Here is a 19,570-nt window from a genome sequence, read left to right on the forward strand (position 1 = left end):
CGCAAAGCGCAGGGACCGGCGTAAGGATCCTGGTTCGAGCCCCCGGCTCCCCACCTGCAGGGGCGGTGAAGCAGGTCTGCAGGTGTCTATCTTTCTCTCCCCTCTCTCTCTGTCTTCCCCTCCTCTCTCCATTTCTCTCTGTCCTATCCAACAACAAAGCAACGTCATCAATGGCAATAATAACCGCAACGAGGCTGCAACAACTAGGGCAACAAAAAGGGGGAAAATGGCCTCTAGGAGCGATGGATTCATGGTGCAGGCACCGAGCTCAGCAATAACCCTGGAGGAAAGAAAAAAAAAACAAAGTCCTGGGTTCTGCTGGTGTAAAAGCAACAAATATTTTAAAGCAGGTTCCCCCCCCCATAGTATGTCAGGTCCAGCTAAGTGACATGGATGGTGTAAAATATAATCTATTTTCTATTCCAATTTTTATGTCAGAGAATTTTGAATAGTTCAGATAAAACTACTATGCAGACTTCTCAATATTTCTCCACATAAAATTTCTGCCTCATATTTCAGTAGTAAATAAAACCTGGTTACTTCTTCTTCTAGCATTTGCCCTTCTTCCGTAGCCAGTCAACAGCGTCAGGTTGAGCCTGATGTAAAGTTTCGAGACCTCCTTTGAATCTGGAGAGGTGGCAGTCGTTGACTATGTGGGTCATAGTCTGTCTGGAGCCGCAGGGGCAGTTCGGGTCGTCTCTGGCTCCCCAGCGATGGAACATAGCGGCGCACCGGCCATGGCCTGTTCGATAGCGATTGAGGAGGGCCCAGTCATAACGTGCTAGGTCAAAGCCGGGTTGACGCTTGCAGGGGTCTATGATGAGGTGTTTGTTCTTGACCTCAGCTGACTGCCAACTCTGTTTCCAAGAGTCTGGAACAGAGAAGTTCAGTGTAGGCGTAGGGGACCAGATTGGGTGACGAGACGTCAAGCGTTGGACAGGGTGGGCGAAGATATCCGCGTATATTGGCAGGTCCGGTCGAGCGAAGACGTGGGAAATTAACTTAGATGATGCCGCATCCCGACGAATATCTGGCTGGGCGATGTTGCTAAGAACTGGCAGCCATGGAACCGGGGTGGAACGGATGGTTCCAGAAATGATCCTCATGGAGGAATATAATTTGGAATCGACCAAGTGGACATGGGGGCTACGGAACCATACTGGGGCACAGTATTCTGCAGTGGAATAGCATAATGCCAGAGAGGATGATCGTAGTGTGGAAGCGCTCGCGCCTCATGAGGAGCTGGCCAGTCTTGCAATGATGTTATTCCTCACGCCCACCTTTGCTGCAGTTTTTATGAGATGTTTGTGAAATGACAGAGTGCGATCGAGAGTAATGCCAAGATAGACTGGCTGGGCTTCATGCCGGATTCTCGTATCACCAAGCTGCACATTAAGCTCAAGCGAGGCCGAGGCATGGTGTAGATGGAAAACAGATGATACCATTTTTGCAGTGCTAGGGATTAGTCGCCATTTTTTACAGTAATCAGATATCAGAGACATGTCTTTCATGAGTGTTTCCTCGAGGATGTCGAACTTGGATGCCTGAGTTGCACAGCAGATGTCATCAGCGTAGATGAACTTCCTTGAAGAAGTTTCTGGGAGGTCATTGATGTAAATATTAAATAGCATAGGAGCCAGAACAGAGCCCTGGGGGAGGCCACTTGAGACAGGTCTCCATCTGCTAGACTTGTCACCCAGATGCACCCGGAATCTTCTGTTTTGGAGAAGAAACGATATAGTGTTGGCCACCCATGGAGGCAGGCATCTTGAGATCTTGACTAGGAGACCACGGTGCCAGACCGTGGCATAGGCTGCTGTGAGATCAACAAAGACAGCACCTGTCTTTAAATTCTTCTGGAATCCATTTTCAATGTAAGTTGAGAGGGCCAGGGCTTGTTTGCAGGTAGATCTTCCTGGGCGGAAACCAGCTTGGACGGGTGATAGGAATTTCTCTCTAAGAGGAGAAATTCGTGACAGAAGCAGCCTCTCAAGGAGTTTGTAACACACGGAGAGGAGAGAAATTGGTCTATAGCTGGCGGCCTGAAAAGTAACCTGGTTACTGAAAAGTACCTTTACAGAATCGCCATTTCCATAAATACAGACGAAAAAAACTATTCATTTTTCTGAATAGTTTTCCATCATCATGCATATGTCTTTTGGGTGTGGATTAGAGTTTGATGTTGGAAGTTTAAAACACTCAGTTAAACTTTAAGAAATTATATGGATCTTGAGAGTTTCATCTTTGTCTGCCTGTCTATCTGCTTGCCTTCCCCTCTCTCTCTCTCTCTCTTTCTCTCTTTCCCAGTATTCACAGGGTATCTATGGTTCATTTCAAATTGGTGCCTCTCTTTTTTTTTTATTTAAAAAGGATTAATTAACAAAACCATAGGGTAGGAGGGGTACAACTCCACACAATTCCCACCACCCAATCTCCATATCCCACCCCCTCCCCTGATAGCTTTCCCATTTTCCATCCCTCTGGGAGCATGGACCCAGGGTCATTGTGGGTTGCAGAAGGTAGAAGGTCTGGCTTCTGTAATTGCTTCCCCGCTGAACATGGGCATTGACTGGTCGGTCCATACTCCCAGTCTGCCTCTCTCTTTCCCTAGGTGCCTCTAACTATAAACATTAAAGACCTGGGAATTTCTGTCCCAGTCTTTATACAGCAGTGATGGATTTACTTTTCCTCTCTCCCCATTTCTCTTGATTTCATTCCTTTTTTAAAAATATTTATTTATTTATTCACTTTTGTTTCCCTTGTTGTTTTACTGTTGTAGTTACTGATGTCGTCGTTGTAGTCGTTGTTGGATAGGACAGAGAGAAATGGAGAGAGGAGGGGAAGAGAGAGAGGAGGAGAGTAAGACAGACACCTGCAGACCTGCTTCACCACTTGTGAAGCAAACCCCCGAACCCTGCAGGTGGGGAGCTAGGTGCTCAAACCAGGATCCTTATGTCAGTCCTTGCACTTTGCGCCACATGCACTTAACTTAACTTTGTCTTGATTTCTATGAGTACAACAGGAATGTTTTAAGATAATGTAAGTTGGGAGAGTAACTCCAACAAATTAGTTGTGTTATATCAGCACAACTAAGAATCCCCTGATGGCATATCTAATAGTCCTTTCCTTCCTTCTTCCTTCCTTCCTTCCTTCCTTCCTTCCTTCCTTCCTTCCTTCCTTCCTTCCTTCCTTTTTCTTTCCTTCCTTCGTGCTTTTGTTGTTGTTATCAGAGCTTCACCTCTCCAACTTACTTTTTCTAATAGAAAGAACAAAAAGTAGAGAGAAAGGGAGTGAGATCACAGTACCAAAACTTCTTTCAGTACCCAGCAGTACTCCTGTGTAGTACATGGCAAAGTAGACATTCTCCCAGACCAAATATCTCACTAACTCTCATACTGAATACTTGAAGAAATTAAATGAGTTCACCACTTCAGAACTAACATTTGCTTTTACTTACAAGTGCCGATGACTGCTGGTTCTTAGTGTAGATGTATTTAAGAGAGTGGAGCTGAGAGTAGTTTGTCCCTTCTCACTAATGGACTAGTCCCTACTGAATAGTCAGGGCAGAATAATTTAAGTGCTATCCAGGGACTGTTGGGGTTTTTTGTAGACAAAGAAGACACTGAAGATGCCAAAATTAAAGAACTTTGAAGTTCTGCCCAAAACAAGCCTTTCTAGATTGTTACCAGTCTACATCATTTTCAAGTAAAAGGATATTTGACTTCCAAGCTGTAGAAAAGATACTAATGATTATAGTGTAATGTATCATTTACTATTTGTATAAAGTTTTAAAATATTCCAGAAAAAAATTCAAGGCTGCAAATGAAGTTAATAAATATATAATACATGACAATTACATTTTTATAAAAAATATATGCCTGAGATAAGGAAAAATAATATTGGGAAAGGAAAAGAGAACCTGAAAGGAGGACCTAGGCTGGGGGGTGAGAGTGTTTTGCAGAAAATTGAGAAACTTTACCTATGTATCAACTACTGTATTTATCGTAAATCATTAATCACTTCCCTCCACCCATCAAAGACACACACACACACACAAACAGAAAGTGAGAGAGAGAGACAGAGAGAGAGAGAGAGAGAGAGAGAGAGAGAAGGAACCAGGAATAGATTACTATAAAGTACACAAGGACCAGGATAACATATTGGTTATGCAAAAATATTTTCATTCTGGAGACTCTAATGTCCTAGGTTTAATCCCTGGAGCCACTATTATCCAGAGCTGACTAGTACCTTAGTAAAAAGCAAACAAGTAAATAGACAAAATTAAAATAAAAATCATGAGATGATATACATATGGAAACTTTTTCATGGCTTTCTTTATAACAGAATTTCCTAAATTTAGTAGATCATTGTAATCACAGAATTGTTTGGATTTTGCTTTGTTACTTATGCACAACTAAGGCTAAAGTCAGTGGAATTTAAAACATATTAACAAGGGACTGGTTATGTCATGTAAGAGTAGCTAAACCAAGTGAGGGAAATCTGATATGAATGTATTCAGGAAGCCATTACATATAGACTAACCTCCAGAGAACATCCTTTGGTAACGCCAACATAATCAGGGCTACTGAGTATATTATATGGTGTTCTTGAAATTTCAATGTCTTTAAGGCAGCCAGAATATTTATTCAAATTTACTTCTGGTCTGTTGAAAAGTGGAAAACAAAAGCAACATAATTAGGAGGATGGCAAGACAGTGTCTCTGATACTGGAAGTCAGTCAGAGGGAGCAAACTGATACCAAGGCAAGCATATCTCTATGGTTGTGCACACAAGCAGAGGGTACTCAATAAACTATGTTGCTACTACGATGACATCATTAAGCATAATAAATCCTTATGCAGTGATTCCTTTTCTTTGAAAATATAATTTCACCCACAAGCTTTAAATACAAGTCATACTCATTAACTGACTCCTTACTAGTGCTTCATGTGCTTAATGAAATTTGTTTTGTTTCAACTAAGATCAAACAACTGTACAAGCAGTGTAATCAAACTATATGTCAAATTTAATTTAAATTTTAAACTTATTTAAAATTTAAGTGGAAAATTATCAAAAACATTGACTCCAAAAGAATTTCTGTCATTGAAATCAGTATTTTTTTGGTGGGGGGTATTCAGAGAGAAGTTAATAAATAAAACAAAATTATATTTCTCTTTAGAAGTTTTAACTGAAACAAAGCTTAAAAACACATTTTTGGATTAGACTTTTAAAAATAGATACTTTGAAACTGAGTTTATAACTTAATCCCAGTATCCTTATTTTTTATTGGGACAGCTATAATACAAAGAAATAAGGTGTATATTTAATTTTTAATGTAAATGGTTTCAATATCAAAGCAATGCTTGATTGTTTCCTTTAAATATTCTTTGCCAGGTATAAACATGTAAGAAGACAATGAATACTCAGTAAATATAAACTAGTAGATGCTAGTGATGATACTTCTTAGTGTATAGCAGTATGTCCAGTAGAATTTTTCTTCACATGATGGAAAAACAAACCTTCCAAATCAATAGCTACTGACCTCCTGTGATTATTACTACTGAACGGTTGCTTGTGCCAATGAGAAAAATGAATACTTCTTGTTACTTAATTTCAAGTTAAATAGCCACTCTGACTGGTGGCTACCATATTGGGCAGCAGATGACTAAAAGGGCAGAAAAAGTGATACATTTTTTTGTTTTAATAACTATAGCTGAAATATTGCCCAGTAAATATGAAAATACCTAGTAGGACAATGGTTAAGTCTGTCCTCATTCTCTGTGATGCTTTTTTAAAAATCGAAATAGAAAACACACAGAATGAAGAAAAACAGGTGAGAAACCAAATCAGGACGTGGCAGTGCACAGAAGATGACTTAGGTATGTCAGGCAATTTTTTCTTCTCATTCTCTGGAAGTGAGTTTTTTTTTCTTTGATTTTTTTCTCATTTCTAAGACACTTTCTATCAATTTGTCATTTCAAGAACATGCTTAACTAGAGGGTAAATTTCTCATTTCTATTCTTCTATAAAGCACAGAGATGGAGTGAATTCAGTCAAGGGATCCATTTGCTTCTATATTTCCCTTTAAAGTAAGATTTATTTATTGCATCTCTCAAAAGTTCTTATTAATAAAAAAACACTTCTACAAGTCATACTACTCACTGTTTCATGGAAATGCATAGAATAAATCCAAAATATAATCATTTAGCTATTTCAATGTTATAAAAATCTCAAAGGATAAGCAATCACATATGCTGATCAGACTCCAAATGGTAACCACAGGTCTCTGTTTTCTCTATTTGCCTCAGAGGCAAAATTATAAAATTATGTGGTGTCATTCCAGAGCTCTATTAGCATATTTTCATTGAAATCCAGTCTTTGCCTTTTAGGTATCTGGACAAATAACATAAATGATTTCATAACTGTTACCATGGCTAAACAACTAGAATGATTTTTTCCCCCAGTCTTTCATTTTCATATATTCTCACTTTGGGTATTAATGGTGTAAGCCTTTGCTTTAAGCATTTCTTGAATCAGCTTAGTGTTATTATTTTCTTTCTAGAAGTTTGATATTTATAGGTTCTGAAATGTCAAGGTTTTGTTTCTAGTCAGGCTGTGCCATCTCTGCAGTTCTCTATAATTAAATCAACCACTAACAGAGACCTGTTTACTCACTTGGAGATAGAGGAACTGTCTGCAGATTTCTTTACAAACAACACAAATACTTGTTTTAAATATGGAATTCCCTGGACATCCTATTATTTGGTTCGATAGCTAATTCTAAATTACATGGCAATATATAAGCAGCTTTGGCAATAGGTGCAAGGGCCATGTAAACATTTGCATATTTGCAGGCTTGAAAGCAGCAAGGCAGTGGTAAGCATTTAGGAGCACACTGTTTAGCAGACAACATGGTGCTTGGGAGACCAGAATTCAACAGAAGAGACCATTTTGCTCTGTTCCCCAAAACTAGATTGTGTCCATAATCCTTACCAGCTGCCTTTTACATGTGTGCTGCTGTGTGTGTGCCTTGGGGGCACTGTGAGCAGGCAGTTATAAGCAGGGCAAATCTGTCATCACTGCCAGTGAAATGACTCAAAGTGTAGCATAAGTGTTGGGAGGTAAGCAGCGCATTTATTTAAGCAAAAGACAGAATGGGAACTAACTACAATGTATTACTTGCTAATGAAATGTGCTGAGTGAAGCTGCAAATGTGTGCTTCTGTTTCTGTTTCTTTGCTGTATTTAAGAAGCCACATTGACTCAACCCATGCACTTGAAGGAGGCATGCATAAATTTCATTTTTACCTTGCTTTCATACTATGACAATGGAAAGAAAAAAAATAACAATTTACTTGTTACTGTAATTCATTTAGTAATAAATTAAACTTTAACCACAAATATTTGATAAAGACATTTCATAGATACTACAAAAATATAAATAAAGAGATAAATTCTTAAAATAGATATATGCCCTTGACCAAAGAGAAACTAGAAGAAAAAGTTGATCATTTTCTAGACTGTTCTATTAAAAATTATTTTGGAATATAAAACTTAAATAATAATTTTTATCAATCTTAAAGAAGTGTGCAAATGCTATTCTTTATAATTCACAAGTAACATAAATACTATCTCAAATGGTTTCAATTTTAAATATGCATAAAATAATTAATGCTTACAGTATCTTTTGCCCTCTAGCATAATACATACTTTCTATGGGAAAAATAACAGCCAACAATGAATGGCTAGCACAAATATATACATAAAATTTATTTCTGAAATAATGTATCATAGCTTTTACACCTTGAGATGGTTCTTTGTATATAGTGCATAATATATTCTCAACAGATAGCTATTAAAATTGATTTTTAGTAATAACTGCTTCACCTATTATTATTATATCAATAATAAAAAAATCAAACCAAAAAGAAATAAATTTGGCTTGAGTTACTTTTCTGAGCAGAACCCTTCAATCTATATTCCTATCACAAACGTGTTTTTATGTAGATAAATGCAAAGGCATTCTATCTTCACTGTGAAGCTTATCAAATTATACCCATGAAAAACTGACAATTAGTTCCTTGGTCTATGAGTTTTGATACGGGGAGAAGAGTGAGCTTCAGCCTACAAGCTATCTGTCACAAGACTGAAGTTCCACTGCGTGTTTGGGAGGCATAACAATTATTGACCATCATACTGTTCATTTATTATGATTACTCCTGCCAAGTCTCTTTTGAGTAGCAGTATACTGATACAAATTGTATATCCATTAAAACTAAGCAACTAAATGACAAAACAATTATGACACAGTAGTCTGCATTAGTAGGAAACACTTAAGGTTTAGCCAAATCAAATTATACAATTTTAATGACATTAACATGTATTGAACACCAAGTACTCTATAGATTTTTCTTCTGATTTATGATATTCAATAAATGGAATACTAAATGGGCTATTTTCTGATTTTAAAGTTATTTGTATTTAATTTTTAATTAATTGAACAATGAGCTAAATATGTGTTCCCATCCTACTATCTAAAAAGCAAGTGCAATTATATTAAACATGTTGGCATGGGCCTGAGGATAACTAATATAGCTTTATCATTAGGCATAAGGGGAATTTCCAATAGGACTTTGTCATGCTAATGCTTAGCAGTAAAATAGGTTATATTCATAGTATCCTGGAACACTGACTAATTTTCAGAACACTAAGCAATCAGTGCGCCATTATCTTAAGTGAATGTGTAAGGAGAACAGCAATTACAAGATCCATATCCAACTACAGTTCCCACATTTAATTATTTTTATACTTCTCCTTGGGGTGAACAGAAGAGTATTTTACACTTCCCTTCAACAAAGATGGCAAGTTAATCCTGTGATTTCTAAATTCTGGTGGTGTTCTAACATAAAAAATGATTTATTTTGATTAGACATTTCTTTTACTCAAGGTTCTATGACATTCCAGTTGTAATTACATTTCAGGAATCTAGTGAGCAAAGTGGCCACTTAATTAAAATTTCATCCTTAGCTCTAAATATATATTAAATTACCTCAAGTTTCTCAGTGTTGGCAATCCACCAAAATATATTTTGTCATCTGCTTTTAAGTCAAGACCAAAGTTGTTTCCAGAAGATGAAGTTGCTATGTTTTCCTCCTGGTTAGTATCTATATCTACAATTGATATATTGGCTGTGAAGAAGAGGAAAAGTTTAACTAACAACTTATCCAATCAATACCAATTATGTCTACAGCACTGTTGCTTCTATATACATTTACATTCATTTTCAAATTACCATTGCCTTTCTCAAGTATTTGTACTAACGCAACTGTTTAATGATGACAATAACATCACAAAATACATTATTCAACTATCCACGAAAATGTAATGAAAATAATGGCCTGAATACCAGTGAAAGTAAACCAATAAAGAGAAAGGAACAAAATGTCAATAGACATCAAGGAACCATTTGGAATAACTTTCCTTAATAGTATGATGAATAGAAATACACTAAATTTGTGATTCTTTCCGTATATTTCAGGTTGTATGGAACCAGTGGGGGTAAAGGCTCATCTTCAAAATGCTTGAAATGGCTGTACATGGACGATGATGGGATCTAGTCCACTGTAATTATATGTATATTCTAGATTGATGATGTAGTGTTATGACAGAGGCAAACCCTTATGTCTTATTGCTTCCCTCTTACTATTTAAAAGTATTTCTAGTTTGATGAAGATAAGAACCCAGAAATATAAAGGAAAATGGAAGGAAACAACTCTGCTTGAGCTTCTTGGTTCTGAGAGCCTACCTTATTGATCCATTCATTTTTTAAAAAATATTTTATTAGTGACTTAATAGTGATCTATAATAACATGAGATTACAGAGATATAGTTCTATAGTTTCCACTACCCCAACTACCACTGTATTCACAAAGTCCTATTGACAGCTTAATTCGTTTTTTTTTTTTTTCACCAGGATTATCATGTGGGCGCCATACCAGCACTACAAATCCATTTTTTTTAAAGAAATGGAACCCTAAAGTTGCACCTAAATATTATTGTTCTGAAAATATTTAGTAAATTATCATTTGATAAATTTCAGACATTTTTAATTACATGAGCCACATATTTCTTTGACTGAATTGCTAGTTAAAATAACCCAATTAACAAATGATGTGATGATAACATTAACTATCGATTGTCTTTTTGAACCCTAAGACAGCAGGAACCTCACATCTCCACTATAGAGCCCCTACTTCCCCCAGTCCTGGAACCCTTGGATAGGGCCCACTTTCCCGTATGCATCTCCCAATCCAAACCAAATAATATTGCATCCACCGATCACAACCTAACCAACGCAATGATTGCCACCTCAACATGCTTCACCTCAGACTGTATCCAGAGACTTCACGTGTGGAATGACAACCCTTCAGCTTCATTACTCGGGTGAGACCTTTCCTTTTATAGTACACTCTAATTTCATCTCAGGTAGTTCACTTTCTAACAAAGTCCCATAACCTAGATATACACCAGTTTCTGTGAGAGAGAGCTTATGTGCACACGTATCCATAAACTACTGCAAAATATATACCTGAAAGCAGAAGTACACTAGAGTTTGCAGTGAGTACCTCCCTAACACTTCCTCTCCACTATTCCAAGTTTGGGATCCATGATTGCTCAACAAATTGTTTGGCTTCATATGTTAACTCTCTTTTCAATCACCAGGTTCCAGATGCCACCAGGATGCTGGCTAGGCTTCCCTGGATTGAAGACCCCACCAATGTGTCCTGGAGCTCAGCTTCCCCAGAGACACACCTTACTAGGGAAAGAGAGAGGCAGACTGGGAGTATGGACCTACCAGTCAACGCCCATGTTCAGCGGGGAAGCAATTACAGAAGCCAGACCTTCTACGTTCTGCAACCCTCAATGACCCTGGGTCCATGCTCCCAGAGGGCTAGAGAATGGGAAAGCTATCATGGGAGAGGGTGGGTTATGGGGATTGGGTGGTGGGAATTTTGTGGAGTTGTATCCCTCCTACCTTATGTTTTTGTTCATTAATCCTTTCTTAAATAAAAAATTAAAAAATTAAAAAAATTAGAGAATAAGATTTATAAAACTCTTTAATGAATTTTTCATACATATTTATTTTGTCCAATCAGTCTAGAATTTTTCACAAGGGGCTGTTGACTGGAACATGAAAATATTCTTTTTATACAGACCTGAATATATTTTAATAGTATCTTTGAAAATGAGATTCTGAGTCTCTATCACAGGCAAACCAGTGACTGAAGGTAGATTTCCTCCTTATCCATGAATGAATATATGCATTTTTAGAAGCCATTCTAAAAATGATTAAAGTGCAGTCACACAATTGAATTGAAACTCACTGACCAAAGTATTAACTCCAGCTGAGAACTCTAGGATGACATATTTGTTCTGATTAAAAGGAAAGGCTTTACTCTGTCCTTTATGACTAATAGCAGTGGAGTGGTTTCTGCTGTGAAATGCTAAAATTTGCTGTTGTTTATTGTCTTCTTTCTTTCCCTTACAGAATATCTATCTACAAGATTTCAGAGTTGATGAATTTAGGCATCATTTATGGACAATCAATGAAACAACGGTTTTAGTAAATTCTAGCTATGAAGCAGTGGCTCCCAGCTGTAAGTGAATTGTTTTTATGTTGGTGATTTTTTAAAAATAGTTCTACTGACACAAGGGCACAGTTATCCATCTTCCTATGATAAGTGTCTACAGAACACTCTCACCCCCAAGTCCCTTCTACCATCATGCTCCAGGACCCCAGGACCATGTCTAATCCCTCTCTCCTCTCCCCACCCTAGAGTCTTTTACTTTAGTGCAAAATATCATTTGTTAAAGGAAATCTCCTTTTTCCACTTAATGTTTTGTGCCCCTTGTTAAAAATGAGTAGTCTATTGGTGTGGGGGCTTTTTTTCTCCCCCCTCTGGACTTTCAACTGTATTCCACTGCTCTGTGTTCTATTTTGGTTCTAGGCAGTTTTGATCACAGTAACCTTGTAATATAATTTGAGGTCAGAAAGTGTGATGATGCCTCTAGTCTTGTCTTTTTTTTTTCTTCTTCTTAACACTGCTTAGGCAATAAGATATTTTCTGACTCCAGATAAGCTTTTGTAGCTTTTTTCTATTACTTTAAATAAATTTGATGATGTCTTGATTGGGATAGTATTAAACCTATATAAACATGGCCCTGAGTAGAATGGTCATTTTGATAGTAATTCTTCCAATCCATAGCAAGGGATATTTTTTTTTTCATTTCCTTATGTCTTTTTCCATTTTCTTGACTACTGACTCATGATTTTTGACATACAAGTTTTTCACTTATTTTGCTAAATTTATTCCTATATACTTGATTTTTTTTTCTTACTGCAGTAAGAAGATACACTTTCAGATTTCTCCTCTAGTTTGGTGTTTGCATAGAGAAATGCCACTTATTTTTCTATATTGATTTTGTAGCCTGACAACTTACTATATTGCTTAATAATTTCCAGGACTTTTTTTTACTAGATTCTTTTGCAGTTTCTGGACCTACTACCATATAATCTACAAATAAGTTACAGCTTTACTTTTTCTCTTCCAATCTATATCCCTTCAATGCATTTGTATTGCCTAATTGCTATGAGTAGGACTTTTAAGACTGTTGAATAGTATCTATTCTTGTAGGCAGCCTTGTCTTTGACCTGATTGAAGAAGAAAAGCTTTCAGTTTCTCACCACTGAGTATAATGTTGACTCTAGGTTTTCTGTACAGACTCAACTGGTTTGAGGAATTTTCTACCTATTCCCATTATTTATATAATGTTTTGTTCATGAAAGGGTTTTTTTTTTTTTTGGAGCTTACTAGACTCTATCTGCATTTGCATCTACTGAAATAATCATGTAATTTGTTGGTTTTATTTTTGTTGATGTGTGTGCATACTTTTTTCTTTTCTTTTCTGCCATCAGCAGTAGTGCTGGGGCTCAGTGGCTTCAGGGTGAATCCACCTCTCTCATTTTTTTTTTTTTTGATAGGACAGAGAGAAATTGAGAGAGGAGGGAAGATAGAAAGGAAGAGAGACACCTGAAGCATTGCTTCACTGCTTCTGAAGGCCCCCACTCCCTGCAAATGGGGACTAGAAGTCTGAACCCAGATATTTACACAAGGTCATATGTGCCACCACCCAGCCACTGTATCACTCTTACTGATTTTCTCCAATTCGATTGATTACCTCATATAAACCATTCTTCCATGTGGGATAAATTCTACTTGGTCATGGTATATAATATTTTTAATGTATTGCTGATTCTGGTATGCTAGACTTTTGTTCAATATTTTATCAACTATGTTCATCAGGGATAGTGTGTCGTTTTCATTTGTTGTGACTTTGTCTGCTTTTGGTATCAGGGTGAAGTTGTGTTTATAGATGATGTTAGGGAGTATTTTTTGTGTCATCAATGTTTTGGAAGAGCTTGAAAAATACTGACAGTAGCTTCTCCTAAAAAATTTTATAGGATTCATCTGTAAAACTGTCTAGACTTGGACTTTTGTTGTTGTGGAGACTTTTTTTTTATTGCTTTATTTATTTATTTATTTATTTTGGTTAGTCTACTTATGTTATCCAGATCCTCCTGGTTTAAGCCTGATGTGACATTTTGTATTTCTACTGAGCTCACTATATTTGATTGCTAAGTATTCATAGTATGACCTCAACTCGTATGTAGTGACCTGTTGGCAAAGGTTTGGGGAATATTTTTATTTGTTAGTCCTTGTTCATTTTATTATTTCATAAAAGTTATGGGATAGACTACAGTTGGAAAATTTTTAAAAATTTCTTTATTGTATAATTAATGTTTTATATTCAACAGTAAATACAATAGTTTGTACATGCATAACATTTCCCACTTTTCCATATAATACAACCGCCACTAGGTCCTCTGTCATCCTTTTTAGACCTGTATTCTCCCCCCAACTCACCCCAGAGTCTTTTACTTTGGTGCAATACACCAACTCCAGTTCAGGTTCTACTTGATTTTCCCTTCTGCTGCTGTTTTTCAACTTCTGCCTGAGAGTGAGATCATCCCATATTCGTCCTTCTGTTTCTGACTTATTTCAGGAACATGATTTTTTTTTGCCTCCAGGGTTATTTCTGGGGCTCAGTGCCTGCACCATGAATCCAATGCTCTGGAGGCCATTCCCTGCCCCTTTTGTTGCCCTTGTTGTTGTAGCCTTGTTGTGGTTATTATTGTTGTTGATGTTGTTCATCGTTGGATAGGACATAGAGAAATGGAGAGAGGAGGGGAACAGAGAGGGGGAGAGAAAGACAGACACCTGCAGACCTGCTTCACTGCCTGTGAAGTGACTCCCCTGTAGGTGGGGCGTGTGGGCTTGATCCGGCATCCTTATGCTGTTCGTGGTCCTTGCACTTTGTGCCACATGCGCTTCACCGCTCAGCCACTGCCTGACCCCCTAGGAACATGATTTCTTCAAGCTCCATCCAAGATGGGCTGAAAATGGTGAAGTCACCATTTTTAATAGTTGAGTAGTATTCCATTGTGTATACATACCACAACTTGCTCAGACACTCATCTGTTGTTGGACACCTGGATTGCGTCCAGATTTTGGGTATTACAAATTGTGCTGCTAAGAACATAGGTATACACAGATCTTTTTGGATGGGTGTGTTGGGTTCCTTAGGATATATCCCCAGGAGAAGAAATGCAGGATCATAGGGTAGATCCTTTGCTAGCCTTGTTCTCCATAGAGGTTGGACCAACTTACATTACCACGAGCAGTGCAGGAGGATTCCTTTGATGCCACAACCTCTCCAGCATTTGCTGCTGTTTCCTTTTTTAATGTATGACATACAGGAGTGAAGTGGTATCTCATTGTTGTCTTTATATGCATTTCTCTGACAATCAAAGACTTGGATTTTCCATGTGTTTCTCGGCCTTTTGGATCTCTTTGGTGGTGAATATTCTGTCCATGTCCTCTCCCCATTTTTGGATGGGGTCATTTGTTTTCTTGTTGTTGAGTTTGGAAAGCTCTTTATACATTCTGGTTATTAGCTGCTTGTCTGATGTATGGCATGTAAAGATCTTTTCCCATTCTGTGAGGGGTTCTCTTGGTTTGAGTAGTGGTTTCTTTTGCTGTGCAGAAGCTTTTTAATTTGATTTAGTACCATAGGTTTATACTTGCCTTAGTCTTCTTTGTGATTGGATTTATTTCATTGAAGATGTCTTTAAGATTTATGCGGAAAAGAGTTCTGCCAGTATTTTCCTCTAGGTATCTGAGAGTTTCTAGTCTAACATCCAGGTCCTTGATCTACTTTTGTAGAATTTACTTTTGTATTTGGTGAAATATAGTGGTTCAGTTTCATTCTTCTGCATGCTTCAACCCATTTTTTTCCAACACCATCTGTTGAAGAGATTCTGCTTTCCCCATTTAATAGTCTGGGTACCTTTGTCAAAGATAAGATGTCCATAGGTGTGGAGGCTTACTTCTGGGCTCTCAATTCTATTTCACTGGTCAGTGTGTCTATTCATGTTCCAGTACCAAGCAGCTTTGATGACAATGGCCCTATAATACAATTTGAGATCTGGGAGTGTGATGCCTCCAGTTCTATTCTTTCTTCTCACGATTGTTTTGGCAATTCTAGGTCTTTTCTGGTTCCAGATAAACACTTGTAGCATTTGTTCTATTCTCCTAAAAAATGTGGTTGTGATATTGATGGGAATAGCTCTGGATAGTACATTCATTTTGATGATGTTAATTCTTCCAGCCCATGAACATGGAATATCTTTCCACTTTGTGTCCTTTTCAGTTTCCTTGAGTAGTGACTCATAATTTTCAGTATACAAGTCTTTCACTTCTTTGGTTAGGTTTACTCCTAGATATTTTATTGTATTTGTTGCTATAGTAAAGGGAATTGATTTCTGGATTTCAACTTCTTCTAATTTAGTGTTTGCATAGAGGAATTCCACTGACTTTTGGATGTTAATTTTGCAGTTTGACACCTTACTGTATTGCCTGATGATTTCCAAAAGCTTCTTGCTGGATTCCTTAGGTTTTTCTATGTATACTATCATGTCCTCTGTAAATACAGCGAGTTTGACTTCTTCTCTTCCAATTTGTATGCCTTTAATTCCATGCCCCTGCCTGACTGCTATGGCAGAATCTTCCAACACTATATTGAATAATAATGGTGATGTTGAGCAGCCCTGTCTAGTAGCTGATCTGAGGTGAAATGCTTCCAGTTTTTTCACTACTTAGTATGATGTTGATTGTGTGTTTGCTATATATAGACTCCACTATCTTAAGGAATTTTCCATTTATTCCCATTTTTTGTAGTATTTTGATCATAAAGGGATGTTGTATTTTGTCAAAGGCTTTCTCTGCATCTACTGATATGACTATGTTGTTTTTAGTCTTGCTTTTACTGATGTGGTGGATCACTTTGTTTGAATTACATATATTAAACCAATCTTACATCCCTGGGATAAACCTCACTTGGTCATGATGAACATCTTTTTAATATACTGCTGTATCTGGTGGGCTAGAACTTTGTTCAATATTTTAGCGTGTGTGTTCATCAGAGATATTGGTCTGTAGTTTTCTTTTTTGTTTATGTACCTGTCTGCTTTTGGTAAAGAGTGATGTTGGCTTCATAAAAGCTGGAAGGGAGTATTGAATCTTCTGGAAGACTTTTAAAAGTATAGGTATTAAATCTTCCTTGAAGGTTTTCTAGATTTCATTTGTAAAACCATCTGGTCCAGGACTTTTATTCTTCAGAAGCTTTTTGATAACTGTTCCAATTTCATTCGCTGTAATTGGCCTGCTCATGTTATCTAGCTACTCTTTACTTAATTTTGGAAGTCATAGGTATCTAGAAATTGTCCATTTCTTCCAGGTTCTCTAGCTTGGTGGCATATAGTTGTTCACAGAAGTCTCACATGATATGCTGAATTTCTGCAGTGTCTGTTGTGATATCTCCTCTTTTCTCCTCTTTCATTTACAATCTGATTGTCTTTTCCCTTTTTTGTTTTTTGAGTCTGGCTAAAGGTTTATCGATTTTGTTCACTCTTTTGAAGAACCAACATTAACTTTCATTGATCTTTTGTATGGTTTTCTTATTTTCAATGTTATTGATTTCTGCCCTAACTTTAGTGATTTTGGTCCTTCTGGTTGCTTTGGGGTTCCCTTGGTCTTCTTTTTCTATGTATTTAAGATGTGCAATCAGGATGTTTATTTGTATGTTTTCTTGTTTCCTAATTGTGCTTGTATGGCTATAAACTTCCCTCTCAGTACTGTCTTAGCTGTGTCCAAAATATTTTGATAGCTTTTGTCTTCATTTTCATCGAAATCTCAAAACATTTTGATTTCTTCCTTTATTTCCTCTTTGACCCAGTAGTTGTTAAGTAGTGTACTGTTGAGCTTCCCTATTTTGGGACTATTATTGTTTGGGACTATTATTATTTGGTACTATCTTTTGTTGATTTTTAAGTGTTAGTTTAATTCCACTGTGGTTGGGATGATTTCAATGGTCTTGGATTTGCTGATGCTGTCTTTGTGGTCTATGCCTGAGAATGACCCATGTGGACTTGAGTAAAATGTATATTCCAGTTTCTTGGTGTGAATGATTCTGAGAATGTCCAATAGTTCTAGTTCTTCTTTCTCATCATTTATCTCTCTCATATATTTACTGATTTTCTGCCTGGATGATCTGTCCAGTTCAGAGTGTGGGGTGTTGAAGACCCCCACTATGACTGTGTTGCTGTAAATATATTGCTGTAGCTCTTTCAGTAGATGTTTGATATATTTAGATGGCTTCTCAATGGGTGCATAGATGTTGATAATTGTTAAGTCCTCTTGATTTTCTTATCCACTGAGCATTAATTAGTGACCATCCCTATCTGTTTTAAATTTATTTATTTTAAAGTCTATCATGTCAGATACGAGAATAGCTGTTCCTGCCCTTTTTTTTGTGGGCCACTGGCTTGTATGATAGTTTCCCATCCTTTCACTTTGAGTCTGTGTTTGTCTTGTTGTATTAGGTGGGTTCCTCTAGACAGCATATTGTTGGGTTGTGCTTTCTGATCCATCTTCCTACTCTGTGCCTTTTAATAGGTGAATTTTGGCCAGACATATTGATGATATCAAAGATTGAAGACATTTTAATGCCATTCTTATAGATTTTTAGAGTGTTCTTATATATGGCATATTTATGGTGGTCTGCTTAAAAGAGACCTTTCAGAACTTCTTTTAGGGCTGGCTTGGTGATAGTTAATTTTTTCAACTGATGCTTATCTGAGAAGATTTTTATGCCTCTATCTAGTATGAATAACAGTCCAGCAGGATACAGTACTCTTGGCTGAAAGCCTTTCTCATTGAGCACTTGATAGCTATCTTGCCATTCTCTTCTGGCCTGTAGCGTTTGTGTAGAGAAGTCTGCTGCTTATCTTTTGGGTTTTCCTCTGTAGGTGACTCTTTGTTTTTCTCTTGCAGCCTTTAGGATCCTTTCTTTATCCTTATCCCTTTCCATTCTAAATATGATGTTTCTTGGTGTCTTTAAGTGTGGGTTAATTCTGTTTGGGACACTCTGGGATTCTCGAACCTTTATGTCTTTGATGTTGTCTAGACTAGAGAAGTTCTCAGCTATTATGTCCTGAAGAATGCTTTCTTCCTCTCCCTCTGTTTCTTCCTCTGGTAAGCCAATAATGCCTATATTATTTCTTTTGAAGTCATCCCATAGGTCTCTGTTGTTTTCAGTATCTGCTAATCTCTTTTGAGATATTTTACTTCATTTTTAGTTGTCTCTAATTTGTCCTTGATCTGGCTAATTCAGTCTTCTGCCTCATTTATTCTATTCTCTCTCCTCTCTACTGTTTTCTGGAGTTAATCCATTTTGTTACCCTGTTCTGATACTGTTTTAGCTTGTTCAGCTAGTTGTGTCCTTAGCTAAACTATTTCAGCTCTTTAATTACCTTGAGATAATTAGTGTTTTCTTCCAGAGTCTCATTTGTTGTTTCTGAATTTCTGATGACAATTCTTTCAGACTCTTTCCTCACTCTTGTGACTATTTCCTTAACAAGCATTTGGATGTTGACATCACTATTTTGTGGTTCAACCTTTGGGGTGCTTTTAGCTGAACTCTTGTCCTGGTTCATTTCTCCAATATTTCTTCTTGTTGGTTTAACCACTCTATATAGTATGTTATGAGATCCCTCTCTCAGTACTTTTGAAACTACTGCTCACTCTTACCTGGATTGACTTGTGTCTCAGGAGGGTAGTTAAAGGGTTCACAGTTGTGGAAATTGACAGTTGTTTCAATATTATTTTAATCCCTGAGTTGGAGCTCAGTGGCTTAAAAGCCTCTTTTGTTCTTTTTCTTCCCTGTAGGCTATGGGAACCTGAGGGCTTTCAAACACCAAGTAGGCTACTTATCTTAATCACTGACTCCTGACCAAGAGAGAAAGTAGTGTGGGGCAGAGATAATCCAGTGCTTATGCAAAGAGACTCTCACAGCTCCAACACTAGGCCACTGAGGTATAGAGTTTTTCTTTAG

General features: G+C 37.2%; 1 protein-coding gene across 1 annotated transcript in view; it reads right to left on the reverse strand.

The window, feature by feature from the left end:
- LAMA2 (laminin subunit alpha 2) overlaps positions 1–19,570 on the reverse strand; it is a 711,163-nt gene that overhangs the window by 43,709 nt on the left and 647,884 nt on the right. The window contains exons 51-52 of the mRNA XM_060190486.1: positions 9,048–9,186; positions 4,543–4,663 (exon numbers count right to left, since the gene is read on the reverse strand). Coding sequence (XP_060046469.1) covers positions 4,543–4,663; positions 9,048–9,186 — 260 coding nt within the window. The remainder of the gene's footprint in view (positions 1–4,542; positions 4,664–9,047; positions 9,187–19,570) is intronic.

Source organism: Erinaceus europaeus, chromosome 4 (assembly GCF_950295315.1).
Source record: "Erinaceus europaeus chromosome 4, mEriEur2.1, whole genome shotgun sequence".
NCBI lineage: Eukaryota > Metazoa > Chordata > Mammalia > Eulipotyphla > Erinaceidae > Erinaceus > Erinaceus europaeus.